Source organism: Hipposideros armiger, unplaced genomic scaffold (assembly GCF_001890085.2).
Source record: "Hipposideros armiger isolate ML-2016 unplaced genomic scaffold, ASM189008v1 scaffold_707, whole genome shotgun sequence".
Classification (NCBI taxonomy): domain Eukaryota; kingdom Metazoa; phylum Chordata; class Mammalia; order Chiroptera; family Hipposideridae; genus Hipposideros; species Hipposideros armiger.
This window is the reverse complement of record NW_017732057.1, coordinates 38,941-60,003: the sequence shown is the minus strand read 5'-3', so window position 1 is coordinate 60,003 and position 21,063 is coordinate 38,941. Positions and strand designations below refer to the sequence as shown.

The 21,063-nt window shown below is 37.9% G+C and overlaps 1 protein-coding gene across 1 annotated transcript in view; it reads right to left on the bottom strand.

Moving 5' to 3' along the window:
* CCDC34 (coiled-coil domain containing 34) overlaps positions 1–18,253 on the bottom strand; it is a 29,333-nt gene extending 11,080 nt beyond the window's left edge. The window contains exons 1-3 of the mRNA XM_019627088.1: positions 17,875–18,253; positions 12,798–12,933; positions 5,295–5,402 (exon numbers count right to left, since the gene is read on the bottom strand). Of these exons, the coding sequence (XP_019482633.1) occupies positions 5,295–5,402; positions 12,798–12,933; positions 17,875–18,215 (585 nt within the window). The 5' untranslated portion in view covers positions 18,216–18,253. The remainder of the gene's footprint in view (positions 1–5,294; positions 5,403–12,797; positions 12,934–17,874) is intronic.
* Between the last annotated feature and the right edge of the window lie 2,810 nt (positions 18,254–21,063).

Here is a 21,063-nt window from a genome sequence, read left to right as displayed (position 1 = left end):
AATATTAGGGCTACATTTAACAACTAAAGTGTAACATCCCTATACATTGAAAACTAAAAATAACATTACTAAGAGAAATTAAAGATGACCTATATAGAAATAAAATCATGTTTATAGATTTAAAATGTGATATTAAGATGGCAATTTTCTACAAAATGATCTATATAATTAATGCAATCCCAATAGTGTCATGGCACTATCCAAGCAAGCATGACTCGGGAAACAGGTGATTCTAAATTGTAATATGGAAGAGTAATTAAAACAATTTTGAAAAAGATGGAGGATTTATACTACCTGATTAGAAGAATTATAGAGCTATAGTAACAGGCTGGTATGGTACGGGCATAGAATATAGAGCAATGGAACATTAGAGAGTCCAGAAATAAACCCATATGTATATGGTCAATTGCTTTTAAACAAAAGTGTCAAGGTAACTGAACAGGGAAAAGATGATCTTTTGAACAAATAATGTTGCAACAACTGGATACCCATATGCAAAAAATGAATCTTGACCTTTAACTCGAATCATACATTAAAATTAACTCAAAATCTACATACACGTAAAAGCTAAAGTCATAAGACTTCTAGAAGTAAACAATAAAGAATACTTTTAAACCCTTGGCATATGCAAACATTTCTTAAATAAGACACAAAACCTACAAACTATAAAAGAAAAAATTGAAATATGGAACTTTATCAAAACTTAAAACTTCTGCTCTTTAAAAATACCACTAAGAAAATTAAGTGGGAGAAAATATTTGCAATACATATATATGTAACAGGATTTAAAGGAATATATAAAAAAACTCTTAAAACCTATTAATAAGACACACAATCCTTCCACAAAATGGGCAAAAAATTAAACACAAAACCAAACCAAACAAGAAGAGATGTAGAAATGGTCAATAATGCTATGGACTGAATTGTGCACCACCACCCCCGCCCAACATTCAATATGTTGAGAAGCTCTAACCCTCAATGAGACTGTAGGTGAAGATAGGACCTTTAAAGAGGCAATGAGGTAATTAAGGTCATAAGGGTGGGGTCCTAATCCAAACAGGCCTGGTGTCCTTATAAGAGGAGAAACACATCAGGGATGCACACGCACAGAGAAAACGCCATGTGAGGGTATGGAGAGAGGTGTCCATCTGCAAGCCAAGGACAGGCCTCCTTGCTCTGACGTCTTCATTTTGGACTTCCAGCCTCTCACAGACGCTTAAGAAAATTAATTTCTGTTACTTACTACCCAGCCTGTGGTATTTTGTTATGGCAGCCCTAGTAGGCTGATACAATAAATAAGCTTATAAGAAGATGCGAAATATCATTTGATCTCAGGGAAATGAACATTAAACCACAATGGCACACCACTACACACTTACTAGTATGACTTGAAATGAAACAGACTGACAATATCAAGTTTGGCAAGGATGTGGTGCAACTGGAATTTTCACACAATAGTGGTAGCAAAGTAAAATCGTACAAGCACTTTGAAAAACATTTTGGCGATTTCTTACAAAGTTAACACATACTTACCACACAACCCAGCAGTTCAGTTCCTAGCCATTTACCCAAGAGAAATGAAAACATATCTCCACAAAAAGACTTGTACATAAGTTGTCATAGAATTTTATTCATAATACCCCCACACTGGAAACAACATAATTGTCCATCAGCTAGTGAATGGATCAACAATTTGTGGAATTCTGTAGAGTAGAATACTACTCAGCAATAAAAAGGAACAATCTTAATATATGAAATAACAGGGAATTCTTAAAACAAAAGAAGCCCAGCAGAAAACAATACATATGCTATACTTCTATTTATGAGATTCTACAAGAGGCAAATCTAATCTGTAGGGACAGAAAGCAGATCAATGGTTCCCTTGGAGCTGGGGCTAGCTGCAGGTGGGGAGCAGGGGCTAAATGTAAAGCGGTACGAGGGAACAGTGTGCAGGGTGATGGAGACATTCTGTATCTGGATGGTGCCGTTGGTTACACAGGTACATAAGTTTGCCAGACTTTATCCAACTTACAATGGGTGTATTTTATTGTATATAAATTAGAGCTCAAAGAAGTTGACTTCAAAACATCTGACAGGCTCTCCGAAGGATTTAAACTAGAGAAGAGAGAATGGAATGCCTTTAGTTAGCAAAAGGAGAACAGAACAGGTGCTCAGAGAGAAGTGTGGAGAGAGTAGCCAGCCACTAAGTACCTTCAGATTTTCCAGCACTGGAGTTCTTTGTACCACCCAGAGCACAACAATAAATCTTCCCTTTTTAAAGATGATGCCCTAAGAGAAACTTTGTTTCTCGAAACTAAAGGAAACTAACAAAACAACTGGCTACAGTTTCTAAATTAATACTCTGGTTCCTTCAATAGTACCTGGCACATAGTGAAAGTGTTGAATGCAGGAATGGTGCACTGATAACAGCTTTACAATCATGCACTTTGTTGATCCGAATTAAGTTTTTATATTAAAAAAATCAGTTCCATGTTTTGAGAATTAAAAATAATTTTAAAAACAATGAAGGTAAGGCTCTTTTACAAAACATGTGATAACACACTGCCAAAAACAAATCTAAAAAATGAATTAGTATGGCAACACAAATGTAAGAGTACCAGATGAGATAAGCCATTTATTTGAAACAGACTGAACAATTTACAGTCATAGTATAAGAAACTAGCTTTGCTAATGGATACATAAATTCTTTTTGTCTGATTTTTTGATAGAACACAGTGAAAATGACTTAGAGAAAATAGGCCACATATATAGCTACAATGTGAATGAAGCTGGAGGCACAGAGGACCACACACAATGAAATGTAAACAGAGGAGAAAAAAAGCTAGATGCCAGACAGGAAGAGAAGAACCAGGAGAGCAGTCTTTACAAATAGAGGTAAATGTAACTAAGAGTGAAGCGGGAAATCTGATAAGTTTAAAAGAAAAAAAATATTCGTGTAATCAATTATTCCTTAACATGCACAGCAGTTCTGCAGAATAAGCAAACTTAATTTCTCAGGGTTCGTTTCTGAACTATTCTCAACCTTATGGAATCTTGCTTTCAATAATTAGTGACTTATGTCAGGGCAAGCCATTTCCCTCCAAAAGAAATAAATTTTTTCTCAAATAATTGGATTAGACCTACTGCCACTAATTAAAACAGAGAATATATCATCTCTTAGCAGTATCTTACATTCTTAGCCAAACAACAACCATGCTTGATCGGCGTGGCAAATGAGCTTAATGGAGTTCGAAGATAAGAAAGCTTTTAGAGGAGAGAGCATGCTATTCAGCACATGCAAAACTATTTCATTTTACAGTTATAATCTTCAAGAAAGTATCACTCAAAGTTTGGTAATGGTCACAGAGACTTACTTTGATTTTGGCATGTATTCACAAAGAATATTATGGGATGATGTAAACTTAAAAATAATAATAATTTACTTCTGAAGTAAAGAACAAATATATTTATGGTTGTATCACACATATGTCTAGTCAATTTCCTTTTTACAATACCTGGATGAAGAAAGCTATGTTGTCTTCAATTAACTGAAATGATTTACTACGTACTTTTATTAATTCCATTGGGTGTTAGATATAACAATACTTAGCAATAAAAATTTAGAATTAAAAAGTAAAACTTTGCCTTACAAGTTAACATTTGACTAAATTCATCAAATTGGATTATAATAAAAGCAGTATCATTTTAAATATATAAAAATCAAAATAGATAAAGTGTTAGTGTTTTAAAAATTTTTAATTTGTGATTCAATACAAGAATGTATTAAAATTGAAAGATAATACCATTCATTCATTCATTCATTCCAAAAACAAATGCTTACTATATTATAAAGCATTATGCTAGATGTTGTAATGTATTAAAAAGTAACATAAAAGATAATTCCTATATTTAATAGTCTTAAAATTACAATGGAAATAAAGATATACGCATAATACAAAATAGCAACAAAATATATACATCATACAAGGCAGTATATGACCAAGTGATAAAACGGAACAAGGATTCAGAGAAGGAAAGAGTTTCTAGCATGTGATTAGAGAATGCTTCATGTAGGAAATGCTTTGAGTTGGATAATAAAGAGAAAGGTAGGATGGAGGATATGATGAGATTCCATGCTGATGAAATATCACATAAATAAATATAGATACGGAAGTGAGAAACAGAAGAAAAATGTTCTTAAAATGTCTCATGAACACATATCCCCAGGGGCTGTAGAACACAGTCCAAAGCTCAAGAGTTCTTTGAAATCTATTGTGTATCTTAAAAGTAATATGAAACTTACGTTCTACTCCATTAAATATCTGTGCTTGCTTTAACATAAAGATAACATTTTTCCTCTCAAAATTTTCCAGTGATCTAATACTCCAAGAAGATGGGCCATGATTATCCTGTGTGTACGCTCCCAAGAATGCCAGCCACGAAGAAGCAACGGCACAGAATGAAGGAACCACAGTGGAAGACACGGCTCAGACAGCAAAGAGAAGGAGGCCTTTACCCAGCGAGGCTGGAACTGTTAAAAGGTTACTCAGAAGACAGTGAGGAATCATGAAAAACACATTCTGAATTGGGGAATGACATTCGACTGTTTTAACAAATTTAGTCTGGCTTGAACACAGAGGATGAATTCATTCATTCGACCAATATTTTGGAGCATCTATTATGTGCCAGGTACAGATCTAGCTGCTAGAAAACTGAACAAAAGAGGCAAAATCCCTGCCCTTATGGAATTTACAGTACGAAAAAATAAACAAACAAACAAACAAAAGTTGAAAGATGTAATGAGACCAGATAGGAAGAGATTACAAACAGGAGAACGGACATTGTAAAGGAAAGGAGGGGATGAAGAATTCTGAGTATGCATGGGTGACTGAGATGACAGTAGTGCTAATAACACAAATCAAGGAGTTAGAAGAATGGTTCTATCAAAGGACAACAGGCAAAAATGGGCTGTTTTAGATTTGCAGGCTCAGAGGTGCCTGCTGACTTTACTGATGAAAATCCAAGATTCCAGGAGGTCAGGTCTAGAGATAGACGTCATGATTAACCTGTAACCACATATAAGTGGAAACCGCATGGGGAAAAAGGGGAGGAGCAGAGAGCGAAGGGCAGAAGTAAGAGACTTCATAAATGTCCCTGAGGGTAGGGGGAACGATCAGGCCAGAGAAGAAAGAATCTAAGAGAAAGTAAGAAAAACCTAGGTAATGAGGAATAATGAGAAGAACACTTCACAAAAGATGTGTCAGTCAATGTGTGCGTGTGCGTTTTTTTCTTACCTGTTCATTCTTTTTCTGAACCCATTCTTTGAGCTTTTCTTCAGCAACTATCTTTCTTTTCTCACGTTCTTCCATTTCTTTTCTTTTTTCTAGCTGCTGATTTAATTCCTGTGAATTTTTTTCCAACAAAAGCTAGCATTTAGTAGGAGTACTCAAATCACATTATTTGAAAAAAGGCTGAGGTTAACCAAATTAAACATGAATATAGTTTCCTTTATAGAAAATATACCATTAGTGACAATAACTTACTTAAGTAACTAGTCTATGATGAAAAGAAAGCATTGGTAAAAAGTATGTCATTTTTTAGAAATGCAAATAATTGCTTGGCAGCAAAACACTAGTTTCTTAGACTAAACTTCAGCTAAATTACCCTCATTGAAATCAACTTTCGCACACATAAATTTTGGCATCACTGTACGCTACTGGCAGAAGCTCAAGGGAATTGCAACTTTTTTTTACAGTTATAAAAAGCCTCTAGATTCTTGAGGAAGATAAAGGATAGGAATTAAATAATCCCCAAATTTAAAAATTTAATTCAGAGTCATACCAAAAAAGAAATGTGCAGAAGCCATTCAATTTCCTGTAGAGAAAAAAAGAATCTAGATTTTTCTTCACTGATTTTATAGCTGCTGGAGTATAAAACAAAACCACATTCATATCCCAGATTATTTAACTGCCTTGCTGTCACTCGAATCTACACGTTTGGGCATTTCCTTAGGAGAAAGAATGTGGAAGGTATGGCCAAATAAAACTACAAGCTGAATGCCACCACTCTGTCACTCATCAGTTAAATTACGGCATTAGTTGAGAATGCTGTTCAAACTAGACTCTTAGGACTCCACTACCATAATTACTGGTTATTTTTCTTCTCTTTCCTTGGGTACTAATAATCAGATACGTTTACATATCTTCCATTGGACCTCACTCCTTCTCACCACCCCTCCCTCCCCCAAAGACCTACCTACCTGAGTATGAATGGTAGTGGGAAGGACCATTTTGCAACTCTCAGACAATTCCAGTGTGTTAAATGAAATGAAGATAAAACTTGACACCGAGAACCTTATCTTCTGCACTTTAGAACAAATGGTCGCAAGATACCTGTCTTCCATGACCTCTCATCCTAAAATTTTGCTGTATGGAAAATAACTGCCCTCACTCATTCAGTAGGTCTTCCAACTTTTAAACGCTATCCTTCTCCCAAGCCCCCAAAGCAAAAACAGCCATCTTGGTTTTAAAAAGATTTTTCTTTACCTCTGCAGCTGCTATTCCTTGATTATTCACTTAATACTTTTCATTTTTTATGGAGCGCCTACTATCAAGATAGCATGAACAGAGAGATACAGGGATGTAATTCCAGAAGTCTCTGACCTAATCTCCTTCTACATACACAAAAGAATTAAGTGCTACTTTGTGAGGTATTGTGTACAACAGGATTTCAGAAGAGGGACGCGAAGGCGAGAAGATGAGAGGAGCAACAGTGTGGACCAGGGTAGTCAGAAATGCGCGCCCCAGGAGGAACAGTAAGGAACGGGCTTGACTAGCAGGGAGACATGGGCATGGTGGGGTGGTGGGTGGTAACTAGGTAGAAAAAGCTCTTTCAAAACAGGCAGAGTAAATTGAACACTATGAAGCAGGAATACATGGCAAAGCGATGATTTAGAGCTCGTAATGATAAAGGTTAAGGGCTGCATTAAAGGGATCAGAACTATTCTGAGGGAGACTGATTAGGAGGTTGCCCCAGTATATGAGTTATAAAGGGAAGAAGTCTGGACTTGTGTCAGGAAAGAAAAAGGGGGAATACACGCATGTATGTATGCATGCGAGTGTGAGTGTGCGTGTGTGTGTGGGGGGGCTAGATACAGATCTGACAACCATATACCTGAAATTTTCCTAAATAGTCCTAAATTTTATTTTTAAGAAATCATTTAAATATACAACTAAAGATATGACTGATTATATTTATGTACACTTTTAAGAGCCTTCATATAATCAAACTCAAAAATCAGGAAAACAAAATCAGACTTTGTGTTCCTATTTTATGGCTCATGAATTTTAGTCAATGTTGACATAAGAGTTAAAGATAAAGGAAGGGTCAAAAGTACCTAGAAAATACTACCACTGACCCGGACAGTGCTCTCATCTCAGAATGTCTGTTCAAGTAATTTGCCACCCCAGAGCATATATCACATCCTGAGACATAATCCTCCCTCCCAAGGCTGGCCCTCTCAGAATGTCCCACCCTGAACGCCTCCATATGTTCACCACCAAGGCAAACCTCTTCCAGACACAGCTGGGGGTCTTCTCTCACAAGGCCTATGTCGTCTTCTGGTACATCACTGAATTTCAACAGGATGATAGCTATTTTCCACAGAGTAAACACTCGATTATGGAAAACCAAACTCCAAAGAAGATCCTAAACAGCATTTTTATTTCAATAGCTTTTGTTGATTTTCAAAGAATTTTATACCATCGAAGGTTAACAATCAGAAAAACTGACAGTTTTGAGTTTCACCAACTCCATAGCCTACCCTATTCCTTCATTCAGGGCAGACGAATGAAATGGCCAAAGGCAAGATGGTGAAAAAATAAAATAAAATAAAGGCACCTAGATTATTCACAAACTAGATACAATTTACAATTTAGAACAGATTGTATTAAAATGTTAAAAATTAGAATAAGCCAAAGGCCATAAAGAATTTAGAATAGTTTGCTAAAGAATTTTTTTATATAATAAAAAACAAAATAAAATTTATACGACCTACAAAACCAATATGCTAGTTTTTCATAATACTAACATTCAACATTTATCATATTTATCATCTTAACAGTTACAAATGTAAAAAAACATTGTCAGCAGGTAATTTTGATGGGTTAAAATAATTTAACTCAATCTTACAGAGATGGCTGAAACAAATCTAAATGTCTGTTAATAAAATCAAATTTATGAGAAGGAATAATCTTTTTAATGACCCAACTATCCTTTAAATCTTCCATTAAATTTTCAAGGAAGAAAATAAGAAAGCCAGGTTAAATTCAAAAATTAAATACTAGGTCTGAACCATTTGGTTCTAAAATACATCTTGGTACTGTGGAAAAAACACTTATTAAACTGAAAGTTGAAAGAACTATTGGGTTGTTGGAAAAGTCATGACACATTTTTGCAATAGATGGCGCTACTTCATTTTTGGAAGTACTAGAGTCATTCGCGTCTGTTATTGCTAAGTCATTTGACAGCTGACAGTTCTAGCTTCATTCTAAAAAACAAAACTGAGCGATTTGGTTGAGTTTTGGAGATTTTATAACAAGTTGAAGATGGAAGACAAAACTGTGCTTTTTCGCCATATTTTACTATTTTACTTGCACAAAGAGAAGAACTTGTGAAAAGTTGCATAAAGTTTACGGTAACAGTGCTCTACAAGAATGTCAGTGCCAACAATAGTTCACGAAATTCCGTGGGTGATTTTTATCTCAATGATGCACCTCGGTCAGGGAGGCCCACCAAGGTTGATGACGACAAAATGAAGGCATTGGTCAAGTCAAACCCACATTACACAACACGACAGATTGTAGAAACACTGAAAATCCATCATTCAAGCATTCACAACCACCTGAAGAAGCTGGGATATGTAAGCAAGCTCAATATTTGGGTTCCTCATGAACTCAAAGAAGTTCATTTGACAGCGCATATAAACATCTGCAATATGCTCATTAAACGTGAGGAAAACGATCCTTTTTTGAAGCGACTGATAACTTGTGATGAGAAGTGGATTGTTTACAACAATGTGGTACACAAACGGTCTTGGTTCCAATGTCATGATTCGCCTCAAACAACATCGAAAGCAGACATTCATCAGAGGAAGGATATGCTCTCAATGTGGTGGGATTTTAAAGGTGTCTTGTGTTTTTCGAGCTCCTACCAAGGAACCAAACAATCAATTCGAATGTGTACTGTCGGCAATTGGACAGTTTGAAACATGCAGAGCTTGTTAATCATAAAGGAGTTGTGTTCCATCGCAACAATGTGAGACCACACACAAGTCTGATCACCTGTCAAAAACTATTGAAGCTTGGATGGAATGTGTTGCCACACCCACCATACTCGCCTGACCTTGCGCCGTCAGACTTCCACTTGTTTCACTCTCTTCAAAACTCCTTGCGTGGTAGGTATAACGTTCAATTAGGATGAGGCTGTAAATCAGCACCTTGTTCAGTTTTTTGCCATTAAAGACAGGTTGTTCTATGAACAAGGAATTATGAAGCTCACTGAAAGATGGCAAAAGGTTATCGAACAAAACGGGCAATTTTTTTTTTTTTTTTAGCTTAGCCAGCAGCTGTTAGCAGTTCAGCCCGGGCCGGGAACTGAACCAGCGACCCTGTTGCTCAGAGCGCATACTCTTGAGCAAGGATCTTTGTTCTTTATATAAATAAATAACCTTTGAAAAACATAGAAAAAATATGTCATGACTTTCCCGACAACCCTATAGAATCCATCCCAGCTTAGTTACTAACTGAAACCTAGTTACTTTCCGACCCTTCTGTTTAATAGGGATCTGAGATGAATTATTCCTTATTGTTAAAAATCTGTGCTTTTAATGATATGATTAGTAAACAAATTAGAGAATGCAATAAATAAGGACAGAAAAATAAAGGAAGTATGACTTAGAAAAGAATGTGAATACCACAATAGCTCAAACTAAGCTTTTATAAATAAAGTGAGTAGTGGCCTATATGTTATGATATCCATGGCATGACTGAAACAATAAGATTCATCCTGAAGTATTTTAATTGCTTTAGAGTTAAGTAATGACCTAGCCATAAGAAATGCCATGCTCCTAAATACACCAAAAGGTTTTAATCTTTCAACCAATTATATTCTGCTATATGGTCAATCATTGCGATAGGGACTTTATATTCATTATTTTAGTCTGTTCTCAAAATAAACCTTCAGTAGTTTATTGTTATCTCCTTGAACACATAACTTTTATTCAGTGCTTCCTATATACTAGGCCACTTACTGATGCTCACTAGTCCTCATAATATAGTTTCCCTTTCAATGATAAAGAAATTGAGGTAGAAAGGTTAAGGATTTGCCCAAGGTCCAAGTTTGTTGTTGCTTTTTTCTTTTTTTTTTGGTCCAAGTTTTGAATCCAGGAAATACAGCTCAAGAACTGATGCTTTTAACCACTCTTACGATGCTTCTGTAACATCTGGCTTACAGATAAAGAGAATGAGGCTCAGAGAAGTTAGGTAACTTTTTCAAAGTCACAGAGTTAAAAGAACAAGGCTAAAATTTCAGTCTTCTTCTGTGTGACTCCAAAGCCCAGGCTCCCTTATGAATTTAATTAACTTCTTTTATTGTGTGCTGACTCTAAAAATGACCTGAAGTGACCCTCCATTTCCTAATGTAACAAGTCCTTCTAGTGAGACTAGAGATAAAATTAAGTACCGTCAACTGAACTCCACTTTACCACTGACTCAATGGACTAGATCAGTGTCTTCCAAACTGTGAGTCTAAAGCCAATTTAATGGGTTATGACCAGGCTTAAAAAAATAACAATAAAATACCAGGTTTTGCAAAAATTAAGATGTTATTTCAAATATGTATGTACATGTGTGTGTGTGTATGTATGTATGTATCTGTGTGTGACATGAAGCAAAGACGATTTCTCACTGTGAATAAATATTATGAAAGCTACTGCACTAAGTAATGCAATTAGTAATGTTAAAACTTAAGGGTGAGGTAAGAGAAGTAAGAGTCTGGGGTCTCAATAATAAACATTAATTCTGAAAATAAATGAAAAAGCTTTAGTGACGCTATGAAGAGCATGATATCAATAACCATAAAACAACACCAGTCATCTTTATATCTTGTCTCATTTAATCCTCACAAAAATCCTGTGGCACAGATATTACTTTACATTTATTGTACAGATGATTAAATTGAAAGGAGCATAAAAGTTTACATAAGCCTGCATGACATCAAACCATAAGGTCTTTCTTAGGACCTGTGCCCTTCTAAGAGGAAACAAATACCACTGTGCACTTTGCCAGGAATAAATTTGTATTTGAGAAAAAAAAGTGTCATGCAGTAGGGAAACAGCAGGATGTACTGGTTTCTACAATCATTTGAGTCATGCTTAGCCTCCTGAATATGTGACTGCTTACCTGGTTAGAAACCCATCACAGAAATACCAACTACTTTCAAAGCTGATATGGAAAATTTATTCCAAGGAAGATCATGGATGGCAAAGCTATAGTTTCAAGAATTTTTACGAAAATATGGTTGCCAATAGATTAGAATAAACTTAAATATCCAACAGTGAACCCGTTAACTATATTCTAATATATATTGGATACATTTAAAATATATTTTAATATTCTTAGCTAGCCATAAAAATGATGCTGTAAAATACACTGATATGGATTTAATGATATGCAAATATACTGGGGGTGCCAAAAAAAATGTATACAAGTGGACACTTTGGTCAAAATTGCTCAAGCAGTAGTTCGCTGTAATCAGAAGTGTCTGGACGCTGATGGTAACCACTTTGAGCACCTCTTGTAATTGCAGAAGTCAAACATGATGTGTATTCATCTTTCATTATCAGTATATATTGAGTATTACAATTTCAATAGTTTTTTCCTTAAAATGTGTAAACATTTTTTTGGCATCCTCTCTATTTTTAATAAAAATCTTTAAAAAACAAAAACAAAAAAACCTCTAAAAATTTTTTTTAAAATAAAAACAAGAAGTCTCCCCTCAGCACTCAAATCTATTTTCTGTGTTTGGAAAGAGAGAATTTAGAGAGTGAGTGTGGATACTGGGGATGCCAAATTATCCAAATCTATTTTGGCTGCTAGGTTCTAAAAAGCAAACAGTAAGAGTTCAAAGAATGAGGGATTTGTGCAAAAGATATCTCAAACTATTTTCTGAGTTTGGAGAGTGAGAATTCAGAGAGAAAATCACAAACGCAGAAATGTCCACAAACAAGGCAGGAAAGCAGAGAAACTGAAAAACACAGATAGCCATCTCCAGCACAAAATCACTCTAGGGCACATGTGCTGAGTTATGGGGGTAGATTCCTATCTCTATTTCAATTTTTGTTTTTCTCCTTTCTTAAAAATTTTACCAAGTATACACAGTTGAATTTACTTTAGTTAAATGTACATAACGGTGAAGCTCCATTGTATGTGCCAGTCCATATACACTTGCACATACATATTTTTTTTTAATTTATAGAGAAGAAAATGTGGAAGGCTATACACTTTGAAGATTAGAGAAAATTTTAATTTTCTTAATTATGCTTAACTCTATTTTCGAAATGTTCTTATGAGGACCATGTATTATTTCTACAATGAGTTGTTGAAATCGATAGAGCAAACTGACACAAACAAATGCAAAAACTTTGTTTTAAGGGAAAATAACATTAACGTTTTAATTTCGACAGCAGCTCTGCTCTGTGAGCTCATGGAGTACATAAAAAGAACACTGTCTAGTTTTACCTCTACAGCTTTCTGCTGCAGACGGTCACGTTCTTCTTTTTCTTTGCCAACAAACCACACTTCCCATGGTGTCAGGCTGCTTTCGGGTAAACGCACCTGTTTCTGTTCTTCTTGGTTATCTTTGGATTCAACCACACTATCACAAAAGAGAGGATACGAAAGCACTTGTACTCGAAACTCTTTGGCTTAACAATCAAAATCACTTAGCTATACAGTGAAAGCAGGATTTAATAACATTTAGAATCCTGTGATTTTTACAAGTACACATATATATATATATATGAATGAGTTATACATAAACAAACATTTGAAAATCATAAAAAGAAACTTCAGTATTTGAATGTTTATCCACCAAACTGCCTTTGAATTCCTTCATCTTCTAAAATCACATTATTTTACAACCTACTGGGATAACCCACACCAGGTCTATTTGCCTCAATGACAACAATTTTTTATTCTTAAAAATCTTACATCTGGATAACTAATTACAACATATGATCCTAATCAGAGAAGGCTTTTCCCTTTTCCTCACTTAAATATTTCAGGGGGGAAAAAAAAAGAGTATGTGCATTTACAGAGAATGATAAAGCAAATGTGTTAATAACCATTAGGGATTCTGGGTGAAGGGTAAACAGAAGTTCTTTATACTCTCAACTTTTCTATAAATTTGAAATTGTTTTGAAATAAAAAATTACAAAAAATAATATGGCCTTTGTATTCTTTTTTACACTTTAGTTGACTCCCTTTTGCCAATTCTTAGGATATGTGTAACTCTCCAGTTTGGTTACCTCCTGCCATGGTCACCATTTCCACCATCCACCTCTCTCAGTCTATCTCTTCTGGGTACAGGGAAAAGTTACTCACACTTAAAAGAACAGAGGAGAGGAAATACTCTAAGTAAATAAATAAAGAACACAGGGATTTAGCCATACACAAGCCTCTTAAAAACAGGAAAAGCTAAACAATCAGCACCCATGGAAAGAAAGGCTGCTCAGGACCCAAGGCAGCTCTAGAGACTAGGTTATTATACACTCAATTCCTCTTCATCCCATTCAGGCAACCAACGGCCTAACCCACTGCAATGCACAGCTTCTTCAACTTCACAGCATCTGCTTGTTTTTTCCTGCTGCTATTTCTCAATTCATCCATGGCCTGATGGAATTTTTATTCTAGTGGGCAAGAAACACTGTTGATGCGTTGTTTATTGCGTGCGTGCGTGCGTGCGTGCGTGTGTGCGTGTGCGTGTGTGTGTGTGTGTGTGTGTGTGTGTGTGTGTGTGTAGTCCCTTCTTGGTCTTGCATAACCATCTCATCTGTTCCCATAGTTTCAACTACTGCAACGTGCTGATCATGTGCAGATCAGCCATTCCAGGCCAGATCTTTCTCCTAAGCTCCAGGTTTTATTTCCAACCATTTGATAGACAGTGCCACTTAAATACCAAACTCAATCAGTCCAAACAAGTCTAATTGTCTTCCACCATCCACCCATTACCCTCCCCACCAGAAAAATGTTACTCCTCCTCTTATAATCCTACCTCAGTGAAGGGTACCTCCACCTACCCAGGTAGCCAAGCCCGGAACCCAAACCTTTGACTCCTCCTGCCCCGGTCCACATCTGATCTCCCCCTCCCGCCCACCCCCATATTATCACCTAGTTATGTCTCTTCCACTTCTTTCCATTTTCTCAAGCCATTCTCCTCTCCTACTACCATCGTGCAACCACTGTCTGGTCATAACTGGCCTTTCCCCCTCCATTTCAAATCCTTATTCACTCTGTTACCAGGTTCATCCTTCAAATGCATCCTTCTGTCATGTCACCACGCATCTCAAAGTTCCTCAGTGGCTCCTCTGCCCACAAGATGAAATCCAGGCTCCACAGCCTGCCCTCCATGCGTTGGCCCCTGCCTGTCTTCCAGCCTCTCCTTTCACCAATGGCTGACCCAGACTCTACATTTCAGTCTTGTGAAACTTAGGCTGACTGCTGATGTGTGCCATGCCCCCGTGCTCAGCAGCACTGCCTAAGAGTCTGAAATTCCTTTCCTCCACCTCCACACATGGCCCAAGGAAGAGCTTAGATGTGCGACTAAAACATTTGGGGTGAATCTCTACCTGCTTCTTGCGAGTGTACATTTTTTCACCTCTTTAAGCTCCCCTTTCTCATGTGTAAAATGGAGATAACAGTAGTGGCGAGCTCAGTTACTCCTGGAAGAGACAGTCCATGCGAACGCACTGAGTACAGTTCCGGGCACTCGGTAAACATCTGGTACATGTCATGTAGTAGTGGGAATACGACTACAGCTAATTTTTCATGCTCTCCCTTCAAGATTCAACTCAGCCATTATCTTTAATGCCTCACAGTGAAAGCCTCTGCAAAAAATCTGGACGAAGCACCTTGGGCTTTCTGTCCCTTGTCCATGTCTGCCACAGGCCATGAATTCCTCACAGACAAAAACATGTCTTAACTCACTCTTTATTTCCAGAGTCTAGCTTATGGCCTAGAATATAATGGGCTCCTAATAAATGTTTGATGAAAGAAGAAATGAGTGAAATTAGTGTCTCTTAAGAAATGACACTTTAAATATTGAATTTCTTGCCTTAATGTTTAACAAATTATGTCAAAATTTTGAGCGTATATACTATAGCTCTATCCATAATCAAGAGAGGTTTGATAAGCAGCTATTTATGACCAAGACATTTAAACTCATGTCTTAACATGAGTTTCCTAATGGACAGAATGATAAAAAACACAACAACAAAACAGGATGGATAATGCTGACTAAACAGCAGGCCCACAGCATATTATAAAAGCCTCCCAGGAAAATACTTTTCATTATCTTGTCTGAAGTCAACTGTGAACTTCACCTCAGGCCACTTGAAGGTTGATGTATCCTTGAAGCATGGCTCTATTTACACCTACTATACCTTCAGCTCATATCCACCAGGTACAGCTGATGCCTGAGTCGAGGTCAAAAAAGCTCATCCTGTAAGTATTGCCACAGTCAGGTCACCGTGGCAGGTGAAGAGTGGAAACAAGGCATAATCCCAGGCAGCTCTCGGTTTGCTCCCTGGTCCAGAGAAGATGCTCATTACCCAGAACTAAGGCTGGACTAAGATGACTCAGGCTGTCTGCTCTCCTCATCCCATCAGCCCCAACTGTCCAGGGTACCAACTTAAGGTTAGAAGTAGGGAGAAGTGAGGAGATTTTCTCAACATGTATCTTTCCTAAAAAGAAGTGCTAGGTTTTCTTAGGTAGTTGAAAACAATCACTGCATCTATCTTGTTCTCTAGGATGTGGGAAACAGGCATTCATGCAGCACACGTTCACTGAGCACCGAATACGCATCTCACACTTGCCACACACAAGGCCTGACAGCTCCTGCACTCTTTCCAGACCACATCCTACCTATTCCTTTGATTCACAGAAAATGAACTGGGATAAGGAAGGCAGCTTTGGCCCCGGGAGGCCACCAGCTCCTTCGGGCTTTGGCTAAGGGGAGACATACGTCTTTCCGGCTTCCTCTCCTGCTAAGCTCCATCTGGTCGGTGTTTTCGTTATTGGAAGCTAATGCAAGGGCTCGGTAGCTGAGACAGTTTTGAAAGCCACCATTCCTGAGGCTGCTAAACTGTGTCTCCATTGTCTTGTTGATTAGACTCAGAAGGTATTTTCCAAAGCCTTAACATTTATTTTAAGAATCTATGGGGCCAACTCAGTCCTGAAGAATTCCTACAAAGGCCCACATGAAAATGGACTCCTGGAAGTCTGATTTTTACCATCAGTTCTATTATCAGGTTGATCAAGAGCCTGTTTCTTGTTGCTACAACCGGTCTGGACAAGTGGCTTGCTTGATTGCTCTCCCTGATCTCCAGTCCTATCAGTGTACTTACTTTTACTTCTCACTCCTAAGAGACTCACTGTTGTGACTGCAAGAGTCACTTCATATGGTTCCATATTCCATTCACTCACTGGTAATGAAGGCCTTATACGAAAGGGGCTATCCTGACGCTTACACATAAAGCATGGGTGCTCTGGTCTGCATTTCTTAGACGTCTTGTACCATATAGGCCTTACACAGATTGACAACCAGAAACTTGTCAACGCTTTCTGAAGACAATGTAATGAGCCTACCCCAAAATGGACCTGTATTACTATGTCTGTCTTAGAAAAATATATTCCTGCAGGCATAGGCCCTTTGCTGCTATTTCTATATACCCAATAACAGGCATCTAGTACAGGGAAGAGAGAACATGATCAGTATAGGTTAGTACTAGGCCCAGCTCTGCTAATAACCAGGCATATGCCTTTGAATCAGACTTACTTGTAGTCTAAGCCAGTTTTATTATCTGTAATATGAGTGACTTGATCTAGCCTTTAAACCCCTGAGTACAGACCATGTCTCTCTTGTTTATGGTCCCCAATAAGTAGACCAGTATGTGACACAAATTAAAGGTTTGCCGAATGAATAATTGTAGAAATAAATTACAATGGTTTTAATAATCTCTTTGGTCCTAACGTTCTTTGATTCAATGACTTCTATTCCACTCCTAAGTGCTCAGATCAGACCCAAAGCTGTCTCTGGATGCTGAGGTTGACATTGCTAACCTCTGTGCTTCAGCTCCTTATTGATGACATAAAAAGTATACTGCGTACTACAACCTACTTCACTGGCAATCAGATTTTTCAAGTTATCGACAGGTACTACTGACGTGCGGTAAACCACATTTTGGTGTTAAGTTTAGACAAGAGTTCTGATGTCCACCATCAGGCTTTTGAGTATTTATAAAACTCCTGAAATTGTAGCAAAATTTTGTGTTTGGGACTATGTGCGTTTTTCCAGGGGGATGGTAGCAATCATCATATTCTCAATTTGAAAAAGGATTTAAGAACCATAGAAAATGTGAGGTCACTTGTAAGAACTGGGCCAGGACTCTTTATGTGCAAAAAGGAGCAACACCTGAGGATACAGGTGCTTGCACAGCCTGTGAGGCAGAAGACAGGCAGGTGTTTGGCTGGCAGAAGAAGGTATGTAGAAAGGTCTAAGGAATCTTGGGCTGTATGGGCCGGGCGGCCTCGGGTTTACCTGGCGCACCCCTGTACCTCCATTCCTCTCAGGCTCGCCCCCTTGGCCTCTGAGTCACGGGCATCTTCGTCCACGTCTTCCTCAACTTCCCCGTCACCATCGTCATCGTCAAACGGGAAGCTTTGGTGGCGGAGAGGAGACAACAGCGACAGGGTGGAATTGCTGCAGCTCAGCGGCGGAGATGGCGAGCACCCGGCCACGGTCTCCAGCCCGTGCCCTCGGGCGTCCGCCATGGGGGCGGAGAAGGAGCCCGACGAGGGCCGAGACCTGGCCCTGCAGTCGGGCAGGACCCGGGTGTCGGAAGTGGGGGAAGAGGCCCTCCACCGCCCCGCCGCCCACATCTGGCCCGCCAAGTTCAAACCGGCTAAGGGGCGGCGGGGACGTGCTCTCCCAGCAGGCGTCGCGAGCGCCGAGCCTGGCCAATCCGGGCCGGCACAGACCCCGCGTTGCCATGGCGACGCGTGGAGTCAGCGCGGGCTTTGTTCCGGGCTGGTGAGAGTGGCTTGTTACGCGCGGGCCTCTGCAGGCTGGCCCTTCCTCCACCCGGCTGAGTTGCTGGGTTAACCTGCGCCTCTGCTCACGGGCGAGGTCCCGTTCCTTGTTGACAACTTTGAGGGGCTGTCCTTTGTTTGCTGTGGTGTTGCAATTCATTTGGTACCTGAAATACGCTGTCACTGAATATAGCAGGTACTTTTAAAGGGAAAGAGGCACAAGTCAAAACGACCCTCATGTCATTACAAGGTCAGGATGATAAGCATCAGTCGTGGTTTCTTTCAGCATACAGCCATATTTTATAAGTGGAGGGGGAGGTGTACTTTACCCAAGTTTATGAGTGTGTCCAAAATTTCACTTTTAAGGTAATTTTTCAGTTTTGGGTTCGTACCTTGTTTGCCTGGTGTCTCAAGGGAACTAGTTGTCCATACATTTGAATTTTGGGGCCTCTGAACCCTCCAGTGTGCTAGGACCTGTGCTAGGCAATGGATACAGATGAATAAGATAAAAACCTGTACTTACAAGTTCCTCATTCTTCTGTGATGAAAAATTATATAATTAAAATATTGTGATATGCATTTTATGAGAAAAGAAAAAAATGCGGGATGTCAGAAAGAGCATTCTCAGGGATTGGGGATGAGGATGAGGGTACCAAGGGAAAGGTGATAGACAATAAAGCTGGATGCTTTATTCATACAGACAAAACTGTATACACTTGAAATTAGTATGGCTTTTGTCCAGCTCATAATGCATATTGCCAGTAGAAATATCACAAAGTGAAAACTGCCGATGGCCAAAACAGCACACAAACTTTGTTATTGACTAAAGAGTGATACAAATCTTTGATGAAAATTAGAGCTGCAAAATTCAACAGGCGAATTAAATATGGTAAAAATAATAGCAACCAAGAGCAATTCAGAAAGCAGAAGCTATACTTAATAAAATGACATGGTTAACCTATTTAAATGGAATGCTAATTTTTGACAAATTTTCAGTAAAAACAAAATGAAAATGGAAGAAAATAGCAATTTAAGTAATAAAATTGATCCAGGAATAAAACTGGCTTAATGGCATTTTCATTTTCTACCCCAGTTATTCAAGATCAGCATATCTGGTTAAAACCTTTTATGAGAACATCTCTACGATCAATGAAAAACAGTATTGAAAGGCCTTGGTCACTTGAAAGCTTCAGAAATTGGTACATTTGAGAGGCTATTCCCAACAGACATACCTGACAGAACTAAAGCATAGTAGGAAAAATCCACAAATTTTAGTATGAAAGAGACCTGGGTTTGAATCAGTGGTTTCCTCTTACTAGGTTCCTTAAACAAACAAGTTGTTTGGCCTTTCCAAGTCCTAACATGGCCCTCTGTAAGATAGGGAAATAACCTATCTCTCAGTCAAATGAGCTCATTAATCCTCAAAGCTTCTAGCATAGGATCTAACAGAGAAAATGACTGATGATAAATTATGTCGCTTAAACTCCAAGTTTTCCACTTTAACCTCTTGGTATGGGAACCTAAAATATCATATACTTCTCTGCCTCCTATGTTTTACTAAACAAATTATGCCCTTTCCTTGATGCCTCAGAATCATCATAATGACCAACTATAGCATTATGCTGTTGCAACACTGGAGCTATAGAGGCAGAGCCCATGGCACTGGTGCTGGTACTTGAACATTAAATAGAGTCCTGTGGTCGCCTCTCTTCCAGTGCCTTTTCATTATTGGAACTGAGAAGCCATAATCAAGTTTGGTAGAAGTATATATAAATGTATAAATAAGCTCAAAAGAGAGACTCTCCCCTTAAGTTTTAAGGTATTGACTTAGTAACTGCACTTTTTACTACTCGTTTTTCACTTTCATGGCATATTTGAAATATATATATATATATATAAATATATATAATATATATATAAATATATATAATATATATATATAGTTTTTTTTTGTTTGTTTTGCTGGCTTTGTAACCATGTGTAAGTGCAGAGTGACTTTTGCTTTAAAATCTGTTATAAAAATGTCATTACCAGTTAGCCCTGTGGCAATATATTATGCAATGTAAATTTATCCCTGGACATACAGAAACATTTACAAATGAAGCAATATGTCTTAGATTTGTTTCAAAATAATCTAAGGGACAGAGGGATTGGAAGGGTTCGTGAGTGGGATGAAAACAAGATTTACCATGTGTTGTTGATAACTGCTAAAGTTGGGTGGATGATGGGTACAGGGGTGAGGTGTAAAGACTGAGGGAGTCGGAGGAGGGGTGATTATACTATTCTACTTTGTTATGGGAATTCCAAACCTATACTCAAGTTTAAAACAAATGAACAAAAACAAACAAAAAAAAAACTCTGAAATTCAGAGCAGCTGAGTACTGTTTTGGGTTCTGATTTGCTATGTAACTCAGGTGTTTACCTAAGTTTCATTAAGCCCTCTATTTTCTCATCTGTAAAACGAGAGCTTGATGTGATTTCTAAGACTTTGGACAATTGACTAAATTTAGTATCATGCAGGTTTGTTAATAATTTGCTTTTAAATAAAGATTTAGTTGATGATATTCTCTAAAATTTCACAATTTGTTTTCCGTAAGTATGGTAAAATCTTCTAAATTTCAACAAAGTGTTCTTCCAACATTTCTTCTAATGCTCTTCACTTAAAAAATATTTCACTTTAATTTACTTTAACACTAAA